This window comes from Macrobrachium rosenbergii, chromosome 18 (assembly GCF_040412425.1).
Source record: "Macrobrachium rosenbergii isolate ZJJX-2024 chromosome 18, ASM4041242v1, whole genome shotgun sequence".
Taxonomy (NCBI): domain Eukaryota; kingdom Metazoa; phylum Arthropoda; class Malacostraca; order Decapoda; family Palaemonidae; genus Macrobrachium; species Macrobrachium rosenbergii.
The window spans coordinates 3,299,234-3,323,069 of NC_089758.1; the positions used below are offsets into that span (position 1 = coordinate 3,299,234).

The 23,836-nt window shown below is 36.9% G+C and overlaps 1 protein-coding gene across 2 annotated transcripts in view; it reads left to right on the forward strand.

Annotated features, from left to right (window-relative positions):
• Positions 1–2,030: 2,030 nt before the first annotated feature.
• Positions 2,031–23,836, forward strand: part of LOC136848041 (cytochrome c oxidase subunit 7A-related protein, mitochondrial-like) — a 64,397-nt gene continuing 42,591 nt past the window's right edge. The window contains exons 1-3 of one of the 2 annotated variants that reach the window (XM_067120108.1): positions 2,031–2,411; positions 8,321–8,455; positions 18,189–19,147. In XM_067120108.1, coding sequence (XP_066976209.1) covers positions 2,346–2,411; positions 8,321–8,455; positions 18,189–18,335 — 348 coding nt within the window. In that variant the 5' untranslated portion in view covers positions 2,031–2,345 and the 3' untranslated portion in view covers positions 18,336–19,147. Of the gene's footprint in view, positions 2,412–8,320; positions 8,456–18,188; positions 19,148–23,836 lie in introns of those variants that run through there. The other variant, XM_067120106.1, reaches the window with a different exon arrangement.

Below are 23,836 nucleotides of genomic sequence, written 5' to 3' on the forward strand. Positions count from 1 at the left end.
GAGACTACGAAATTATAGCAAGTGTCTGTAACAAACCGCCTTTTTCAGCAAAATACACAAAAATGTTTGGTCAAATTAGCTATGTAAATCAATAAGATTGTTAACTTTGAATGCATTTTATTTCGTATGACGTAAATGTGAAATTACTTTTAGGCAATTCAGTCTTACTTGAGTTTGTCCAATTTCATTAACATGTAAACCGCCCACTTCAGGAGTTATAACCCACTGTAATAACATCATTCTTAAGATATTTTTCTTTCATTTCTCAATAATATTTATGAAACTCACTCTGGATGAATGCAAATTCTGTGAATTACAAATTAGGGATTTTCAGGAAAACTTAGCCATACAGTAAATGCACACATTTAATCATGTACAAATTTAATCATACAAACACACACACACACACACACACACACACACATATATATATATATATATATATATATATATATATATATATATATATATATATATATATATATATATTCTTTTGTTGTATGATAAGAACAATAAGTGTACCAGTCACTTAATCTGTACAAATACCTAAGGCAGTGACATTTATCATAATGAGTATAATCCCATACCGCTTTCTCATGACGATATTTCTGTGTTATTTATTTCCCGTTCATCATTTATCACATTTATATTAAAGGTCACCCAAATGGAAAATCTGTTCATTGTTTCGCGTACCATTTAGATTTCTGTTTGAACTTGGGAACTGCGCCAGTTCTAGTAAAACTGACGTTTGATTCAACCACCGGGTGAGGGGTCATTTAGTCCGTTGGGAACAACGCACTTTTAGTTTCATTGCACCTGGCAGGGAACCACACTATTGCCCAAGTGTATTAGAAATGATAACATTCATTCTTTAACCTTTGCTTTACAGTTTGCTATCTATTGGAATGCTTTTTTTTTTTTTTTCTTACATATTTTGACCTTGAATTTCATGATGTATTTTTCTTCCATAACCATTATTATTCATTGTATGGTAACAATGAAAAAGTTTTCGTCTGATTATATTTCCTTAACGTCGTTTTGTGTTGCTGAATGTGAAATGTCGATTCGGAGAAAATGTTCTTTCTTTCCCGTGATTTCATTCAATTTGATGTTAAACATATCATAATGGAATATATTGCTTGCTAGGGAAAACAAAGCCAGGATAAGTAAGCGACTTCTCGTCAGAGCAATAGCCAGGACTGGCAGAGGCCGTCTTATTCTTCAAACGTCAAACCCAATATTCGAACATTTTGCAGGGAAAATTTTCTCCTTTTAACTCTTTTTAATTACGCTTATCAGATGTTACTGAGGGCCTTGTAACACATGGTTTACTTTACCTTAACAACGAACATTTGCGCAAAAGTCCAGGATGGGTCTCAGAAAGTACATTGTTGTATTGTGATACATTTTCTCCAATACATTACACAAAAATTTTACATCTGTGCTAAAATTTTTAAAACGTTGCAGAAACTCCTCTATCAAGAAACCCACTATATTAGCCAGAATTATTGTAAATATTATTTCATGTATGATTTAAATATAGTTATTCACTATTGTACTCCAAATTATAATGTATGATTAATTCATATGCAAAGCGTTTTATCCTCAAAATATTTGTTTATTGTCAAAAGTTTTCATTATTTTACCAGAACTTTACTGAAATAACATAGGTAATTCTGAACCCTCTAAACTATATCAAGGGATTAAGAATAATTTTAGTAAAGTATTTGAAGACCATTTGGAAATTCCTGCGTAAACTTTAGCACGACGAACTTAAGTTTAACTGGACTGAAACCAGAATAATTATTTCTGTCCTCTTATCATGTGTGATATGCTCGCACAGATCGTACCATGATATGACATCCCGGACTTGCTTCAGCTGATGCTACACTCTGAAGCAAAAGTTGCTTTCTCGCTAAACTTCAGCACGACGGCTGAAGCAGCGTTTGCAACGACTTGAATTAGCATCTTTAGCCCCCTCCCCCTCCGACACAAACACACACACACACCTCACCCCACCTTCTCGACCACCATGAACCCTGATGCCCTTCGGACCTTATCCCCTTATCCCACCGGCCCCACCCCCCTCGTCAACCTAGAAATACACACAGAGGCACAAGCACCAAGTAACTGGTTCTCGCCTACATACGAACACACACTTACACACTTTGCTCTCAGGCAGAGCACAGCCTGAGCGAGACTTTGGGGTGGCAGAGTACAGTGAATCGACTGAAACTGTGAACACTCGACTGTGATTCTTCTGAAAAAGAAAGCAATCACCGAGGAGCCCTGAAAGCTACTGCAGGCATTGCAGTTGAGTAGAAGTTTGATTCAAACAAGCGAAAATGAAATACAAGTTCAACAATTTCACTGGCAGGCTCTCGGCGCCATCACCCCTGGAGATTCCCAGCGTAAGTAAAAGTAACGAATGAATAAACGTATTTCAAACCGCCGACAAGTTGCAATCATCATGAAGGTTTGATTTTACTGTCATTTAAGGGCGGTTAGACTCAGTCGTTTTCACGCTTTATCTCGGCTCGTTTTGTCAAACCTGTCCTGCCTCCTAGCAACAATTGTTGGAAGTGGCTTATGTCCCATATTTAGTATATTCTAAAGACAAACCTGTTCGGAGCTCTCCGGAGAACATCTTATTACTCATTCACATGCCCTTTCTTTCTCTTTGAAATTTGCAGTCGCTAATTCTTGTGAACGGTATCCAACTAACCGTTCAGTATAAGTTCTAGTTACTGAGAGAAAACAGCTACAAGACTGAGATTGATCTTTAACCCATGCAGTTATTTATATATATATATATATATATATATATATATATATATATATATATATATATATATATATATATATATATATGTGTGTGTGTGTGTGTGTGTGTATACGTGTGTGTGCGCGCGCGCGTCTGTCTGTGTCTGCGGGAATACGTGAGCGCGCCTACGTGGCAATCAAGCTTGGCAGATAATATTGATATATTAAAGATTAGAGTAATGCTAAATGCATTAATACTTTCGTGAAAACAGTACTAATGACCCAATCATATTTTTTGTTTAACCACGCCCAAAGTAGTTTACGATATCGTAAAAAAATACTTGAAATTCTATAATCAGTTTGTTATTCAGCTCCTTTTAACTGATAGCTCTCGGTACTCTCCATGTTTTCATCTCTGTTTTTCAAAATAAAAACCAGCAAGAAATCAACAAAAATCAACAATCAAGAAAATTGTGACTCGAATATCATATTTTGGCAACTGTCGGGAAGCCTTACTTGGCGATCCAACTGACGCATTGTAGCCAACACCACATTTCCCTCTTGCTGTTAAGAGCAAGACTGAGACATTGTTTACCAAATGAAATGTAATGGATCTTTGATCGTTATGTGTAATTTATGTATAAGTGCACTCATTCGGGTGGGTTTGTCTGTACGAATGTACTCAAACATACATACATGTTTATATATATATATATATATATATATATATATATATATATATATATATATATATATATATGTGTGTGTGTGTGTGTGTGTGTGTGTGTGTGTGTGTTTGTGTGTGTGTGTGGTGTGAATGTACAGTACGTGCATTCATTTACAGTATAGACAGAAAGGAGTAAAATACGGAGTATAATTATTAACAAATTTGAATTATTTTGAAATAGTTATAGTTACTCTCTCTCTCTCTCTCTCTAACTAATTTTGAGAGCCAATGAATTGTACCCTAACTGCGCTCGCAGGTGTATCTAAGGGGTCTCATACCTACTTTGTGTCCTCGGTATCAAGTCAATGATGACCAAGCAAAAGTTTATCTTCCTGATAATGATACCCAAACTTGCTCACTGAAGCCCTGAAGTGTGAATGACTTCAAGAGGAAAAGCTTCAAACTGACTGCAATTGCCGCAGATGGAAGACATTCATTTTACTTCTCCCATGTCGTCAGGGGCACCTCATCTCATGCACTGAATTACAAAATTGGGATCTTTCCTAGATAGTGACCCCAAAAAGGTTTTAACCCGGTATGTATCCACCTCTGCGGCGTGTTTAGTACAAGCCCGTTGGGGATTACCGTAAAAACATAAACAAAAGACTGTAAATATCATAAAGATAATGACCCCCAAGAAATATTAGTCCTAGGTAACGGCCCTCTAAAACCCTTGGGGATCAGTATCTGGGAAATATCCCAAAAACGCATTTCGATAGTTGGAGAAGATTCACTAAAACAACCGACCCCTTAGGTTAGGGATAGCGGTAAGGATGAAGAAGAAGTTTATCTAGCCTGCTGATTCACCATTCTTGAATTAGTTGCCCTCTTTGTGATATCAAGGAATGGGGCATTGATTGAGGTCGATATATTTGAATTCTTTCCTCAAACTCAAGATCTTTTTCGGCTGATATCGGAAATTTATTTCTGGCCAAAATACTTGCCAACCGTCCAATTATGATATTGCAGCCCATGCTTGCTCACAAGCAGAAACAAAGCTGTTTTTGAAAGTAAGATGGCTAATGACCATTCATAGTGTTAATTATTGTTTTCCGTAGGAATGTGATTTGTTACTTATGCTTTCAGTATTCATTCGATATCATGCTTCTCTCTCCTTTCCGAATCATTCAGCCTTCAGCCTTTAGTCTAGCAGGTGCTTTTTAAATTTTGTTTTGTTTTAATGTAAGTTTTGTATAATTTGTTGAGACTCTTAAAGTCAAAGTTATATTCCATGTGTTTTTAATTTGTGTTGTTTTCTCTTTTAGCCTTGATGATGTAACGTTGTTGTTACGAAACGCGTCGGCAATAAATGTATCGCCTTTTGATGACCGGCTGTCTCCTTGTCACCCTGTCCTTCTATATATATATATATATATATATATATATATATATATATATATATATATATATATATATATATATATATATATATATATATATATATATATATATATATATATATATATATATATATATATATATATGTATATATATATATACTGTATATATATATATGTGTGTGTGTCTGTGTGTGTACATGCGTAAGTAGCCTATGTATGTATGCATAATACTGCACGGGTATCATAGCTTCTGGAAGAACAGATGCATGATCGAAAAGACTGACAGCTGGCTCAGGTTTTTACTGTTTGGTTTCTATTTGTTTGTTGTTTGCTAGTCTTCATGACCTATCTATAGATTTTGAGTACAGCAGTACACAAATCAATTGTGTTTCAGTCCACTTTGGTTCATGCATATAATTCATCTAATTATTACAAAACCTCTTACACCATAACTGAAATTTTATTAATAGAATGCGATTTAGTCGCGGACGTTCCCACAGAAGAGCCTGACGAGTTATAAACCTTGACGTTCCTCCTGCGTTCTTCCCTTGCCAAGTTCGCTCGGACTAATTTTCCTTTCCCTTTTGGTTCATCTTATAAGTCGTCACATCGAAAAAGTAACCGTAGTTTGTTCCCGGTGAAAATAGGAGACATAACTTATAACCACAGCAATGCATTATTCGTGTCAGACCGCGTATGCGAGCGTTCTTACCATTGCATGCCAAAGTGGCGGGCCTCCTAAACTGGGAGAGTGGATACCGTAGAGTTATTTGTTTGGCTACTTGATTATTATTTTAAAGATAATATTGGTTTACATCATTTTCAGCGATGCTAATATTTTATTCCAGAATGATTACATTGATGATAAGTGTTATTTTCTCTCTTCTATATAAATAACCGTACTGCGTGTCTTAAGGCTTTGTTGTCAAATTATGCAAAAGGATATTGCTTTCTTCCAGGTTTCTTCTGTAACGCCGTAAGTGAATTATTCACGCGAATTAATTTTTTTGAAACTGGTTGTTTATTAATGGTTTTACTGAGTTTGCATGATAAGGTGAGCCCATATGGAAGCTAACTTAAAACTAATACATAGGAAACGTGCGCATAAACAGGTGCAGCAACAAGCCTCGCTGACTTTACCCATCAAACGTCTTCGTTTTTACGAACATATATATATATATATATATATATATATATATATATATATATATATATATATATATATATATATATATATATATATATATATATATATATATATATATATATATATATATGTATATATTTATATATATATATACATGTGTATAAACATGTATATATTTATATATATATATATATATATATATATATATATATATATATATATATATCATCAATGGGCAATTCCCTGTAATACTGGCTGCCCCTAGAAGAAAATCTCAGTTACTGCCAAGTTTATTTGTCAACTGCAGTATAAGGATAAGATGGGTGTGTGTGTGTGTGTGTGTGCGGAAAATTTTCGAAACATCGGTCGTTTCATATCCCTACTCAGAAAACTTGTCATCAGCGCGTTTATCCCCACGATATATTTGCCTGACCCTAATTTTTCCGTCTATGTACTCACGCACTTTATAAACTGAGGGTCCTTTTGTTCCAAAATCTCTTTCTATCCATCTGCCTAGCACTTTCTCAGCCACTTCCTCCGCCTTCCAGCCAAAATTAGTTATTTATAAACCCTTTGTGCCAGTCTATCGACCGTCATTTTTTCCACTTGACCAAACCATTCGGATCACTTTGAGTAATGTTTCTCGTACGCTAACATCTTTACCACACGTCGTTCAAATATAGAATTCTTACTCTATACAGCGCTTGTAACTAGACATATGCTTCCCGGACAATTCATTTTAACAGCCTGTTTCCTATGGTCGTTCCCCAACAAAAGCCCACACTACACCTTTTCTTGTATATTATTCAACGCTTTGTACCTGTTACTCTAACATTTGCCTCTGTCAGACTTTCCCGTTCACGAAGAAACAGTCAGATCTCTCACCATTCCCTTAGACCCAGTCCCTCTTCAAAAACACGACAAATATTTCATGCACAAAGATGAACTGCTCAATGACACGCCATTTCCCTTATAATCCCATCAGCTTCTGGTGCATTTCTATTCTTCAGACTTTTTAATTGTCCCCATTACATCCTCAGCAATCACTTCCCCAAGTGTCATCAAATTCAGATTGGCCCTCCCAGTCTGGCGTCACTCAGCTCGGACTCTCGTTTGTCCTCAATACTGAACGTCTCCTGAAAATGGCCACTCTCTCGGTGCAGGACTGAATTCTTTTCGGACAGCATTTCTCCATTTTCATCTTTAGTTCATTATTTTCCTCTCTTAAGAGGTCAGACTCATCCCTGTATATTCATTCATCCACATTATTTCCTCTCTCACCGTCTTCTTGACAACCTTATTCATCCTCCTGTATTCAGCTACCATATTATTGCCTCTGTTCTGCAACTCCACTTCAGTGTCTTTCTCGGTCAATGAAACTGATTTCAAATGCCAACTTTTACCTCTCTAGAATTTTGATCATTTCTTCGTGCTGATAGTTGCAAACTCTTGCTTGTCTCGGTTAACCAGTCCTTGAAAAACTTGTTTTAATGCCTAGTTAAATCCTTCCACTTCGGTATTTTTAACCTTATAGTCCATTTCTCATCTGCCTTCTCCTCAAACTGGCCTGTCTTAATCACACTGATTGTGTGCTGCATTCTCATCCTCTCCTCTTCAAGCAAAATTACATTTCAGTTTCACTTTTACATAAACGTAGCTATCAGCATAGACAAAGCCACTCATCTTCTCACCTTCTTATTCAACACTTTACTCCTCCATCCATTCAACACTGGCACCTAATACAAGAAACCCTTATCCTCATTATTGTCACTTTCCCCAGTGTACTTGCTCATTTAAGTCTATGGAAACCCAACATTCCCAGCAGTTAATCGGGCTTCAAAAACTAAATTTGATTTTGTATACATGCAGCAACTGGAACGTACAGTTGGGAAGTATACTCTGATACAGGTAACTAAGTTCAGTTTTAGCTGTTGACTCTCGCATCTCATTTATGAACAGAGCGGAACTCGAATTTCAAGAAAAAAATAAAACAAAGTAAAAAAGAAGGTCCCTTTTTCGTTAGGCCGGCTTAACCTAAACAGAACAGCCAACCAGGACGTTAGCAATTCCATAAATACAGAGAGAGAGAGAGAGAGAGAGAGAGAGAGAGAGAGAGAGAGAGAGAGAGAGAGAGAGAGAGAGAGAGAGAGAGATTCCAATCATTCTTATACTTTTATGAAAAGAAACAAAGTTCACATGACCCGTCCATGAAACTACAGGACGTTGGCAATTCTATAAATACAGAGAGAGAGACTCCAGTCATTTTTTTAATTTTAGAAAAGAAACAAAGTTCACACGACCCGTCCATGAAACTAAACAACCTTTTGCCTCATCTTGAAACAGAGATTCGGGAAGGCAGCCGAGAACCCGATAATTCACTACCCGCAAGGAACGAGCTTCGCCAAGACGCTGGAAGGGCCCAAGGGCTTCTACGGAGCCGTCCCAAGGCCTCTCCTGCAAAAGATGGCGATGTTCCAGGTGAGGTCAATTCTCATTCTCCCATTTCAATTCCTTATTTAGGTTCTTCACAAGTCAGCCTTCCATTCCGATTTTTTATTTCATTATTATTATTATTATTATTATTATTATTATTATTATTATTATTATTATTATTATTATTATTAGGGAGGAGGTCTCTGAGGGCAGCAGCGTTGAAAATTATGGCTGTTTCCACGGCATTTCGTTGGTACAAAGTTTTTCTCTATTCGTTTTACAATCTCCTTTTCATCAGCTTGTAGCTGGTACATCAGGTATCCTAAGGACACATAAAGATTTCTGATGACTTAGGTTATAAACCTAAGACAACAGAGGTCTTTATATGTCCTCAGGAAACTTGATATGCCAGCTACATACTGGTGAAAAGGAGATTGTAAGACGAATAGAGAAGACTATACAAATTAAACGCCGTGGAAACAGCCATAACTTTCAACGTTATTATTATTATTATTATTATTATTATTATTATTATTATTATTATTATTATTATTATTATTATTATTATTATTATTATTATTATTATTATTGATGTAGGTGCAGTCAGCATAAGGCTAATTGCAGAACTATGGAGTCCCAGAGGTTTAACAGTTTGCCATTTCTTTGAAACAGGTCTGTCCCAAGACCTGATCGACCAGAACTTCGGAACGACCTATTTTTAGTTTGTCTCTAATACATTGTAAATCATAATACATGGTCATATTACTGTGGACCCCTTTCCCTTTTTATTATTATCATTTTCATAATTATCGTCAAGGACAAAGGGTGTCAGAATCACTTTGTTCGGTCCCCGTGACTCCATAGTTTATTCTTTTTCTTTTACCCTTCAGTCAGTTCCATTATATATATATATATATATATATATATATATATATATATATATATATATATATATATATATATATATATATATATATATATATATAATATATATATGTGTGTGTGTATGTATGTATGTATATGTGTATGTGTGTAGTTTTATAAATGTTTATGATATGGTAACATTCTTGTTTGTCACGTCAAGATTTACAGGTGGTTTCACGAACTTGATTGCAAATAATAACGCCTTATATTTCTACTGTGTTTATTCTTGTATACTAAATACCTTTTATGTTTATTTATTTAGTTTCATTAGCTTCAGTGAAAGCCTGAAAATTAGCGCTGAAGAAATAACCGTCAGATGTGCTCCAGTTTAAAACCTAACGCACTACGGTAGATTATTTACGAATTGCCGTTTTGTTCGTCTATCCTTTTAAACGTGATTAGCGACAAGCGACGACACCTCAACTTTGAGCAGCATTGCGATTCAAAGAACCGCGTTTTCAGTGATTAGTTAACAGCGATAAAAAAAAAATCTGAATAAAATGGCATTATGAAAACTGACTAAATTTCCTCTGGTGCGAATTACATTTAAGTCAAATTTTAAATGTATGAGATATTCTGTTTATTTTACAAGAGCCGTTCTTCAGATCGGAAAGTATGGGTGTTTTCCATGTTTTCATAACAAAGTTAAGTTTACAGCGGTAAATGTAAGTTATAGACAATCATAAACGTCAATAAGAATGGAAGCGCTTGATTCATATGGGTCTTTTGAAATCAGTGCCATGAATAATAGAAAAATGAGAGAACGTCAATCTTACTGTTGGTGAGGGAAGAAGGAAGTGACGATCAGCTAAAACTGTGGAATCAAATCAGTGTCCGGGATGCAAAATCTGGGACATCAGTAATGATTTTTTAACTTTTATTTTCTATCCAACTTCTTTATGGCGATGAACTGAATGGAGAGTGGACGAATGAACACTTGCATAGTTCATGTGGAAGAAATATGGCTTAAAGGTGAAGAGGTCAGCGTGCATACGATTATGGGTCTGCGTCTTTTGGAGATGATTCGGCAATGCAGAGGAGGTTCAGGAGAGGAAATGGAGTCCCATGAAATACTGGACAGAATCAGCTCATTATTGGAACGATAGCACCTTACTAAACACGAAATGCGAGAATGCGTACAAAAGAAAGGTGATCAATGCATCCTCCCCAAAGGTCATCGATGAGCTGTTGATGAATTCGAATGAGTGTATGGTCTGCTAAGAGCCTGAGGAAGTCGTGACACAGACGTTCATCACCGATCATCGGTTGGACGGTGGAAGGAAAAGTGTTCGTGGACAGATAGCTTGACAGATGAAATGACTGATGAATGTGGAAGTGCATTTGTACATGTGCATAAGCATACAATCGCATGCATATGCACGTTCACAAGCACAAGAAAATGGCGCCTCCCAGGCGCCAGTTCTCGCCACTAACCTTCGCCTGCTTTCCCCTTAGAGCTGTATAGGGACCTCTCTCTCGTTCCCTCTCCCCAGACCGTTGTAATATTGTTATAATTTTGGTCTTTAGTAAACTTTTGGTTTATCACTTGTAAACAACTGCCAGTGAGGATAAGGAGAATTTTTCTGAACATGTCAAATGGAACCAAGTATTCTTTAATGCATCCTTATTGATCTTCATGTTCATTAAACTTTGAAACTTTCTAATCAAGGATGATCATTTACAATCCATCCAGTTGAATTTAGCAGAAATTTAACAAGCAGTAAAACGCACGCAGAAAAATATCCTGGAAGGGCTGGATTGCTTCTAAGCAGCCAAATAGTTTTTCCGGTACTTGTAGGTTTTTTTTTTTTTGTTCTCCATGGTGGAGAAGGCAGAAAATATCTAGTTTCCACAATAATCTGCTCCACACTACTACCTTGCACTTACTTAAACAACACAACATCTTTCTTCTCTCATCGGGCTTTTCCTTGGGTGTGTTAAATACTTGTATACGTGGATAGGGGGCCATCGCTCCCTTCCCCCAGCTTTGTACCGAGTCGAACAGCCCTCACGAGGTTCAATAATCTTGAAGGCTGAATCAAAATCTGCAGACAAAGACGAATGCTCGGCAATACTACCCCTTTTCTCACAGAATCTCTATTGATTCTCGTAGTTGCTCTGTCAGAATCTATGCATTGTCCTTGCAGCATTTCCAGTTAATCTGGGTTGTTTTTAACAGCTTATCATGAAAAACAAGTCGAACGCGTTCGAGAATCCATACGACACACCTGTGTGCGCAATTTGCAATTGATTTGCAATTGACAAGGGTTAGTCTCTCATCGCCTTGGCATAATACGGTGAACCCACGGCGGAACTGATACGATATCTTTCATTGTTTTCTAGGGACTACCAGCAACACTCTCCCGCGAGACTAGCAAAGCCTCCTTTAGTTCCACGTTTATTCTTGAAAAGATAAATGGTGAGAAAATTCTCCTTAGTATGTGCTTTGCCATGCTCTTTGTCAAGTCATTTGCTTTCTCCTATCCCCGCACGTAAATGTGCGTTGATACTCATCCAGTTCACTTCCGTAAAGCAACAGCTTCGTAGACGTATAGTCGTTCTAATTCTATTATCAATAAATGTTTGATAAAATACTATATGAATAATTATATGTATATATATATGTATATATATTGTATATATATTTATATATATATGTGTGTGTGTGTGTTTGTGAGAAGAGAGACATGGTAATGGAAGCATGTAATGGAAATGTAATGATATATAGTCGTTCTAATTCTATTACCAATAAATGTTTGATAAAATACTATATGAATAATTATATATATATATATATATATATATATATATATATATATATATATACATATATTGTACATATATTTATATATATGTGTGTGTGTTTGTGAGAATAGACACATGGTTATGGAAGCATGTAATGGAATTGTAATGGAAATGTAATGATAATACCTGCTCCTCTTGCTGTGAATTCTGTTGCAACTCACACTTATAAACTGTTTCCTCGTCGACCGAATTTCATGAAGCGTTAAACAATAGACCTCTCTCTCTCTCTCTCTCTCTCTCTCTCTCTCTCTCTCTCTCTCTCTCTCTCTCTCTCTCTCTCCCATGTAAGAGACACTTAACGACAGCTTTAGGAATCAAGAAAATACGCCAACTCTCCTTAAATGTTGTCAAGTTGATTCGAAAACAGAAAATCCCTTTATTTCCGTCTGTTTGGAGAAGGCATTTGTGTACTGTCCCTGTTTTGGGGAACAGCCTAATGTATGAGAGAGAGAAGAACAAGAATGTCACGAATTTTACTGTGACTTCAGTTTGAGGATTTCAGTGTTATTCTTATCTAAAGTCTGAATTTACTTGAAAATGTTGCAATGTGTGTTCCTATTATCTTACATTAAGATCTCGATTGTCATTAATGCAATTATATGATAACACCATAACTAGCCTTAACCTTTGTTCATGACTGTATATTTTGTGATGATTGAGTCAGAGTGGTTGATGAGTTTTCTTTCATCTCGTAAAAAATTTACCTTCGCCATTTACTGACGCTTCTACGCCCGTACACTACTGAAAACAGATGTCGTGCTTCTCTCCATCCTGCTGTTTGTCATTGTTTTTTAAACAGAGGCAGAATTTCTAGCATTACATTACTTGGGAAAAAAAAAGAGCCCCGCAAAATCCTCAATGTATTTAGAACAGGTGCGTCTGACATCGCGCCTCTGTCCTTACCAGGTTAAGCGTCACTCGTAACATTTGAAAGAAATAAGGACCCGTCCTTTGACGATGTCTGTTAAAACATTCGCCGGCTCTTGAGCAGCAGCAGCGCGCCGGCTCTGATCCGGCGCGCAAAAAAAAAAAAAAAATCTCCATATCATTAAAAGCGATGGTACTTCACTCAACCCCAAACCTCATCCTCCCCACCCCCTCCTACCTCCCCCTTCTCCCTTATGGTCAACATTTGCAATAAAAGCATCGCAGCAAACAAAGACAAAAGAAAATTGTAAAAATAAAACCAAATAGATCAGGAACAAAGAAAACAGGCGAAATAACATATGTAATGGAGAGAAAGAGAGAGAGAGAGAGAGAGAGAGAGAGAGAGAGAGAGAGAGACGCTGGCTACATCATGTGTAACTTCAACCTTCCCAAAATCTAAGATAAACTGCAGAAATGATAAGGGAAAAGGGGTTGCCAAAGAGAAAGGGGAAGCGAGGGGAAAGAAGGGGAGTGTCCAAGGAGAAAAAAAAAGGGGAATTGTGAGGGAACAGGATAAAGAGAAAGGGAGAGGGCAGAGGGAGGCAATAATATATATACATACATACATATATATATATATATATATATATATATATATATATATATATATATATATATATATATATATATTGCCCCCTGTGTATGTAAACACATATGAGTAAGTGATGGCGTGTTTATGTGCATTCGCGTGTGCGTATGTTGTGCGTGTGTTTGTGTATGTGAATGTGCAAGCTTGTGACTTGCGTGCATGCGTGTATACCTGAAAATTCATCAGTGGACGTAATAATTAAAGGAGAGGAAATTCGTCACCGGCGTTCATACATTTTCCTTCATCCTTATCAACTTTTATTTGTGTATTGTTTATTCGTTATTCATTTATTCCCACTTATTTTGGAATCGAATGGAAACTGTAAAGGGATAGGAGGGTTCCATTAATACAGCTTATGTTTTCAAGGGGTGAGGGTGAGGGGTGAGGGGTGGGGGTGAAGAGGGGGGGACACAGGGGCGTGTCTAACCTGTTCGATCATCTGGTTAGAATCAATTCCCTCCCCCACCCCGACCCCCATCCTTACCCCTGTTGGGAGAGGGGGGGGTAAAAGAGTTGGGGGGGGGGACTTGGCGGGAAGGGGGTCGTTCAGGTAAACACTTGAATAGTTGAAGTTCGCAGTTTCAAGTTCTTCATTAAATGATTATTTCATTAATAAGTAGTGCACGATATTTCTTTGATGCTGCAACTGTATTTAGCCCATTAAACGCCACTTAACTCACCCCAGGTCTGTGTAAGAAGAGCTGTGCGGATAAACAGTTGCAAATTATACAGTTTTCCTCGCGGCTCTGGAGCTGAGGGCAGTTTTCGGAAATCGTTCTTGTTTTGTTTCGGGAAATTGTTCAAGATGTCTTTCAATAAACTGCCCGAAATGAAGACGAGCTCCTTGCCTCGATCCAAGATCGCATTTCCCAAAATGCTCAGCTATTTCGTTTTCTCGTTTTTCTTCCATTTCCTCTGCCTTCTTTCGAATATGATGATAATTCCACAGATTAGAGCATAATGATGATAGATGATAATAATTCTGTTCTAATGCAAAATCAACGATGATCCCAGAGGAATTTGACAAACAAGTTACGACGACGCTGATGTATTGCACAGAATGGCGGAGACCATGACGCTGCCGATAAAGTACACCCCAGGAAATAACATACAATTACATCCGACATCCCCTCATTAACCTGAACCCAATCGCCATGACCTTATCTACACCGCCGCCCTTCCCGTTCTTTGCTCAAACCCTCAAGGGTGTGCCCTCATCGACATCATTACGATTGAGCCCGACTTTCTTTTTCGTCGTCCCGAACCTCCAGGAGGAGGAGGAGGAGGAGGAGGAGTGGTTATTTTCACTGTTGCTTCATCACTCTTCTTCAAGTCAACTGTCGAATCAGGATCCAAAACTGAACTTCATATTCCTTCAGCCCCGAACTTATTCTTGTCATTGTCTCCGTGCTCGCCGCTAATGTTGTCTATAACGTTTCAGTCATCTATTATCTGTGATTAATAAAACTGTAAATAAAGCGACTGGGATGGCGAGTGTGACGCAACAAAGTCATGGCGCAACAACGAGGTTCCCTAAGTATTTCAAGCATAAAATATAAACAAAAGGTTTTTCTTGATGTAGGGACCAATATGTTTCATGCAACGACTTTTCAATAACGGTATATTGTGCAGGATCGGCGAATAATGGAAATGAATATGAAAAGGATAAATATAAATAGATTCAGATAAAAATTTCGACAGCTGGAGCAACAACAACAACACACACACACACACAAACACACACAAACACGCAAACAAACATACAGACGTCCTCACGTCCGCACAGACAGGTATGTGAAACTAGCTCATCTGTTCCCTCCGTACGCAGTCTTATTACCAGATTTTGAATTTAGCTTCTATGACAGCATTTTCACCCTCACCCCAAATGTCCCTCTTCGTTATTATTTTCGCAGACCTCTGAATCTCTCTTACATTTCTCCTTTTATTCAGAAATACTGCCTTTTCAATAGTTGTGCCCCCTTGTCCTGTGTGTTACATATGCATTCAACGTTGGACGATATTAGTAACTGTATTGGCCTGTTCAGTTGTTATTTTTCTTGCAATTTCGTCGTTCTGTTCCTAAAACTTTCACCGACATAAGTTTTAATTCGCTGCGACCTAAGTTTCTGCTGTAAACTTTTGACAACTTTTTTTGGCTTCATTCAAATTCCCTGTTGTACCAAAGTCACGTCTCACATATTATTCAACAACAAAGTCAAAATCATATTTAAATCCGTTAGACAAATGAAAAATATTTCCATATAAGAATGTGAGATAAGAATAAAATATTTAGCAGCTTTCCGTTTACGTGGAACTCTTCCAGCAAGAAACTCATCGTAATTTCACGAAGGGAACTGGACCACGACGGTTTTGGGTGATTTTGAATATCACAGCAAATCTTCCAGAAGAAGCCTCATTCCATGCTGGACTTGAATTTTCTCATCTGCATCACCTGTACTGGATGACGACCCTGATGAATCTCACCTTTAGAATCTCATCAGTAGGATCAATATCTGATAGAAACTTTAAGTAAGAGAATTTGTCACCATTATCCATTACAGTAACTCTATTTAGCGTATCTTTTTTGTCCAGAAGCTAGTAAAGATACTGCCAGAACTCATATGAGATACCAATCACTCAATGATAATAACAGAAACAAAAGCTGTACATCTGTGCTCTTGCAACTTGATAAGTAATACCCATTCCTAAGTATCGACCCACCACCCACCTCTGTAAGGTGCAATCGGGCTAACTGGGACCCATAGCTGAATGGTGCAGCGCTCGGATCACGTTTACTGTGCCCAAGGCTCATTCGCGGTCTGTGCCCACCTGTCCACTCAGTTGTAAATGGCCACCGGATTAGCACACTATCTTCATTTTACTCTTCACAGCGACGATAGATAGATAGATAGATATATAAACAGATAGATAGATAGATAGATAGATAGAAATTGAAGTATGCTTGATCAAGAAAAATGATTTATTTGACACTTAACGTTTCCATTATTCGTGCCTTTTGATACATTCAGTTTTCATTTGCAAACTGGATTATAATTGCAATCTTCCAGGTTTTCATATGTGTCAACTATTGCTGCAACAGTAAATAATATGAAGGATGATTTGTGTCCATAGAAGTATTATATCTTGCTTAGTAGTTCTTAGATTTCTTAATACCTTACTCTGGGGTTCAAGACTTGCTACGATGTGCCTTGCCTTACACCCACACAGTATGTCAAGGACATAAATCCTTCAAGAAACCTGCTCCATGACGTAAAATATTGATTGATTACTTCTCTCTCTCTCTCTCTCTCTCTCTCTCTCTCTCTCTCTCTCTCTCTCTCTCTATATATATATATATATATATATATATATATATATATATATATATATATATATATATATATATATATATATATAAATTTCTGGCTCACATCCAGTTCGAACCACGGCCTCTCAAATGAAAGGCCAGGGCACTACCAATTGACCCACACAGGTAGCGCCCTGGCCTCTCATTTGAGAGATTGGGGTTCGATCCCGATGTGAGTCAGAAATTTCTTCCTGTGAAACACATGTTTACGTGTTCATTAGTTCACACACACACACACACACACACACACACATTATATATATATATATATATATATATATATATATATATATATATATATATATATATATATATATATATATATATATATATATATTATATATTTGTTTTATAGTTTGTTACTAATTTTATGCGTGATGTGTTTATGATTCCATGTATAAAACCAAAAATGACCTATTTAAACCAAATTCGCTTGACCTTGGAATTATAAACGATAGGTGCATTTACCTTTACCAGAATTCGAACCTATGCCTTTTTGATTTTATAGATGGGTGGCAGTGACTTTATCCCTTCAGCTATTTCTGGTTAGGTGAGTGAATTCGATATAAACGGGTTGATTATTTGTGGTAATATAAATATATATATATATATATATATATATATATATATATATATATATATATATATATATATATATATATATATATATATATATATATATATATATATATATATATTTATATATTTATATATATATATATATATATATATGTATATTTTATATATTATATATGTATATATGTATTTGTAATAGCCACAATGCCCTCTTAACTTTCTCAATTCTTCACGATTTTTTTTTTTTTTTTTGGATACGCTTGTCACTACAAAGCCTTAAGATCCAAGTGCAAGAATTCGAAAAAGTTAAGAGAGTTTTGTGGCTATTACAGTTACTTATGTATCTGGTAAAAGTGACCAGTAGATTCTACACATGTATGTATATATATTTATATATATATTATACATATTTATATATGTATATATATATATATATATATTATACATATTATATATATATATATATATATATATATATATATATATATATATATATATATATATATATATATATACATATGCGAGTGTGTGTGTGCGTGTGCGGCGCGCGTGATTATGTTTAAAATATTTGGTGTTATTTGCTCCAACAGGTAAACAATAGCTTGCCTGTGCACATAAAAGGTGGACCTTTTGACAAAATTCTCTACGGAGTGACCGCCTTCGTCTGCGCAGTAGGCCTCATCGAGTGTTTCAGGGTATATTATGTCCTGTCTTACCCCCAACCGAAGGAAGACTAGGACCGATGCTGCGAGAAATACACACCACGCAATGTTGTACAATGCAGTGATTCCATGATGATAGGAAGTGTCGTGTGCAACGTAGTTTGGACTTTGTAATCAAGATTCTGTGGTAGCTGTTCTCTTCGACATCATTTTAGCCATTGTCAGCTTTGCGAAAAAAGACAAGAAGGTAAAAAAAAAAAGACAATAAAAGAATCATTTCTAAACGCAGCGAGCGAATGAATGACGACCAGGTGGCCTGGTGTTCCTGGCGAAGGTCTCTGGACCAGACACGTGAGGAAACTTGAGCGAAGAAAATGGCGGAGGAGGATGTTAACCCTTCGGTCTTTTTCCTACTTAGCTTGATTTTTGCTTGATCTCTCTTTTCCCCCTTTCTGATTTATGACACTTCGTGAAGACAGCTTTCAGATTTATCCCCTCCACAGGAATATATATTCTCTCCTCAAAGTTATGGCTGCCCATCAAAAATCTTCCCCGGATGATGCCTTCCTCTTCTTCCTCTTTTGGAGACAGACAGTGGGACGAGTGACGTTAGGAGCCGTTGCAAAGGCGTATCCCACTTGCTTCTACAACTACTACTACTACCGCTACTACCACTAATACTGTCACGAGGACGCAGTACATTTGTTGCTTAATACACTTACTGTAATTTGTTCTTTGGTTGTGTCAGGGCCACTTGTGGAATGAGTCACTGGGAATATGAGACCAAACGAAAAAGTCGGGTTGTAAATATTTGTTAGTAATATACGGGAGATACACTATTTTACTCTACTGTCACGTGAAAAGAAAGAAATAAAAATGGAATTTCATTTGTATTTTATGTATCCAGTCGAGTGTCGATTCAAAGATTAGCAGCTTATTCTTAAAACATAAATAACTAGATTCTAATAGCTATAATTAGTTATAAGAAATAATTTGTATATCAAGTATCAGATGTTGGAAAATGATTATTACACGTAATCTAAATATACAAAACTTATTTTCTTAAATGGTCAAATTAACATTAATAGTACTTCAATAGTCATCTTCTTCGATCTATTGCTGATATAGAATATTACGATGGATAAACATATTTATCAAGTTTTATTATGAAATATTAATGTCAAAAGCCTTGATGGGCTCCGTGTGTAAGAATCTGATAAAACTGTGAATTTGTTCCGTCGTAAATTGATAAGCTTCTGATTCATGACAACCCTGAAAATAACGAGGAAACTTGTCACTGAGTACAATGTGTCATTACTCAAAATTTCTTTTCCGCTCCATGTTCCATAACTTCCACTTGTAAGTATGCATGAAGTTCTTGCGTTTCTATATCGTGTTGATCTGCTGCTTATCTGTGGATTACATATGCAACCACGTGAGAATATTTTGCAGTTCAAACTATGATTCTCGTCACAGATTTCTTTTCTTTTCTGTGGAAATCAGTATCATCAGAGAATCCCCAATTTGCAGGCGACGTCTGTAGCTGGCTTAGACGACTCCTCGTGAAAACTTGGTTGATTGATTGACTGAATCTGTAACTGGCACTGCATCTTCGGCGGTTTTAGAGATTCAGTAGCGGCCGATCAGCGCGCAGTTAAGGTAAGTACAGAGTTTTCCAACTTCTGGCCGTCACTCTTTACTGTCACTACTGTGGATTGAAATCATTTCTATAATACTTCTTTCGACACAAAAGGCAATGGAAAACAAGATTTCTGAGGCAAACAGAACGAAAATGGCGTAACATTGTCAAACTGTATACAATAGATGTTAGTGCGCAGCCATTCGTGTTTTTTAATTAAGTAAAAATGTTTTCCAGTTGTGCTGGAGAAATCATTTGAAAGGGCTGTCGCTTTATGAGTACATTCCCAGAGAAAACATACTACATTACAATATTCCTTTTATGATTCAGTTTATACAAAATGATTATTACTAGTGCAACTCATAACGTCCAATATTACGGTAATGCAAGAAACGACCAGATGCTAAGTCCCGACCCTGGGGACTCTACGTGCCATCCAGAATTTCGATTCAAGTCACCTTATTCTGCATTCTGCATCGGGGCCAGCAGTTAGAGAAGCTAGTCTCAGGCTGGACGACGGCAAGTCTCAACGCGGAGTTTATTACCTGTACACATTTGTCGTTACACATACGTGGAATAATATATGGACACATATTATTATTATTACTTTAGAAACAAATATCTATAAGCAATATAGGGTGTATAGGTCTAGAAGCAGTATATTTGTTGATACGTGTGTTTAACGATAACGACGCACGCAGTACAGGACCAAGTACTTGTTAACTTACAAAGCAGTGCGCATCCAATCACGGTAACTGCTGAATAAAACAACAAGTATATCTACATCCATAAAATAAAAAGTTAAATTTAAGCCTCTACCGTTTTATCATTAAATTTTTTACGGATGAATCTTGATCGTGGCCCCGTAAACAGATTTAAATTTGTGAACATACAGTCTGGAGGAGAAAAAGTGTTTTTTATGAGTACCGTTCGAAATCCATCTGTGTATTCTGAGTAGTCTGTATCTTTACATCCTCTTTGATATTATCACCTCTAAAGGGTTTTAGTAAAAGCGATATTCCTAAGAGTAAAGACGCAACGATAGCAGTAAACCCGAATTATTCCCTTAAATGAACGACAAAATTCTAGAGGCTTTGCTTCTCAACGCGTTTACATCAAAAAGAAAGTGAACCCGGTGCTCGAAGTGTATTTAAAAACGCACAGCAAAGTCGAAGCCCTCTCCCATCACATTCTAAATGGTTACCCCTCCATATGGCGAAGATTCTCTTTTTGTTTGGGTTGAAATCTCCGGCCCCGTTGTCTCTGTCCGCCGCAAGAGGAGGTATAGGCATACCAGGCCTCCATCAAAAGCGACCGCTCGCTCGCAAACACAGAAAACGGAGGTTATTCCCGGCCAGAATTTCCTACGCCAGGTTGGTGCTATTCCCGTGTTACACTGATACACAAAAGGGAATGTTTCATTGCAAGGTCAAATGTCAAGGTCATAAATGTTGAACATAATCTGAAAATATCGTAATTAGCAATGACAATTATGAAGGGTGAGTTTTCTGTCTTTTGTTGCCAACATATATCAAATTATTGGCTGTTTACGGAAAGCATAAACTATTAGGACTAATCATTAGCGAGTCAGGGCTTGAAACATTCGGCTTCCGTTGTTGCGTTAAATAAGCAAAGAGTTGCCGGGAGGAATTAATACCAATTAGACCGAAAAGACTTATTGAAAGTGGTGTACCTTACAACAAATGGGTTTGCCATGTGAACGGATCCGGAATTAGTCGTTTTTAAGGAACCTGAACCCAGATACGAACTAGAAACAACTCATGGACAGTTATTGAGCTTTCTTTCACTACGTGAGCAATCTTCTTCCTGGGTCAGTTGCTGTCAAAAGCCAATAAGAATGTGGTTCGGGCTCTTTTGGGGAATCGTGATTTAATATGCGTGGATAAGAGTTTTACTAAATTGTTTTCTTGTTCTTCATTATGCATAAATAGTAATTAAGATAATCACACCCACACACACACACATACACACACACACACACACACATACATATATATATATATATATATATATATATATATATATATATATATATATATATATATATATATATATATATACATAGATAAATACGCTTTTATATGAACGTGTCCTCACTCGAACTTTTTTTTTTACTAAAAGAGGACTCAGCTAATATCGTGCAGGAGGAATACTTGAGTCTTCTACCGTACATTATGTGGTTGTAATGGGATATAGGACATGGGACCCTATTAGCGGTGTTACAGAACGCAGGGAGAGACCTGGGGTTAGAATCCTCTCTCTCTCTCTCTCTCTCTCTCTCTCTCTCTCTCTCTCTCTCTCTACTCTCTCTCTATTATCTATATATATATATATATATATATATATATATATATATATATATATATATATATATATGCTTGTATGTATGTATATGTGTATATACAAACAACATTTACGTTTTGGTTAATAATGTCATTCCTACCTTTGGCTGAAAGCGCTAACGAGCTCATATATATTAGGAATTTTTATTTTCTTTTTTACACGGTTAAATACCAAGCAGTTGTCGAGTAATTATTTAATATGTCTCTGTCTTTAAATGTCTAAATTACCAACAAAGGAACATCTTTCATTTTTATTGTGTTCCTGTTGTCGATTCGTTATTGCTCTCGATTTTTCAATGCTAAAAGAGTTTGCTAAAAACATGGCAGTATCTTTATAAAGCAGAAATATCGTTGTTCTCTATGTGCGGTATGTTTGCGTCTTAAAAACTGGGTGTGTGTGTGTGTGTGTGGGTGTAGACCTGAAAGCCGTATATATGTCAGGGAGCAAACGCACTTTGGAAAACAGCCCCGCAAAGTTCGAGAGTAGTTATAGAATAGCAATATCGCATGATTCTGCAATCATCTTCGACTTCGAAAGCTAAAAGCAAAGGTACGCAAGTCAGTGGAGGAAGTTTGATCTCCTGGGGAGGAATTCGCCGACTTGAGGAGGAAGAAGGCTTGACTCGAGTCCTTGGAGTCGATAACCTGGTGCGTCCACCATCCAAAAAACCCAAGCAGCCGTTTGAACCAATCAGCGCGTCATGGGAGTCGTGAGCGCTGGGGCAAATGACATTTGAAGGACGACATTCGAGTGTCAGTGTTCCTTTATTGACTTTGTTGGCCCGCAGAGAGAGAGAGAGAGAGAGAGAGAGAGAGAGAGAGAGAGAGAGAGAGAGAGAGAGAGAAGTTCATATTGTCAACATTATCTATCGCCTTTATCATCATCTTGTTCTTAGTCTTCGGTTTTTTCTCGTCTCTTAAAGAGACAAGTTTATTACACTCCAAGTTCCCCTTTCATGTTCTTAGCTCCTTCATTATTTCCCGTAAAAAGGGAAAGCACTTTTCATGGTTGCGAATGCCCTTAATGACATTTTACAAATGTCTGTGTGTATTAGCTGTCTATATTATTCTCGCGTGCACCGGAGTAGAATGAAGGCTGCCGCGTTGTGGATCTTGTTTCTTTATTTCATGTGATTCTTATGTGCCCATTTCTTGATCGACCCTATTCATAGTCTATCTACAAATGTCTCCGAGTGATTTGAACTGCTATAAAATTATGGCGCTAATCTCTCTCTCTCTCTCTCTCTCTCTCTCTCTCTCTCTCTCTCTCTCTCTCTCTCTCTCTCATTTGGGTATTAACTTAGAGCAGATGGGGCTCAGAGAAAGGCCCCTTCATAGCTTGTTATTAAAGAACTCATGTGTCTCTCACGGAATAATTTACTGGCTAAAAGCCAATTCATTGTCCACCCTCCCAAACGCTGACATGTATTTAGAGAGATCTAGTTTTGAGGAAAGAAACGATGTGGAGTCAATGACAAAAACAAATTGATAAATAGACCAACTAATCAATCAATAAATATACAAATGAATAAGTAAATAATGTGGACTGTGCACGTGATTCTGAAACCTGAATC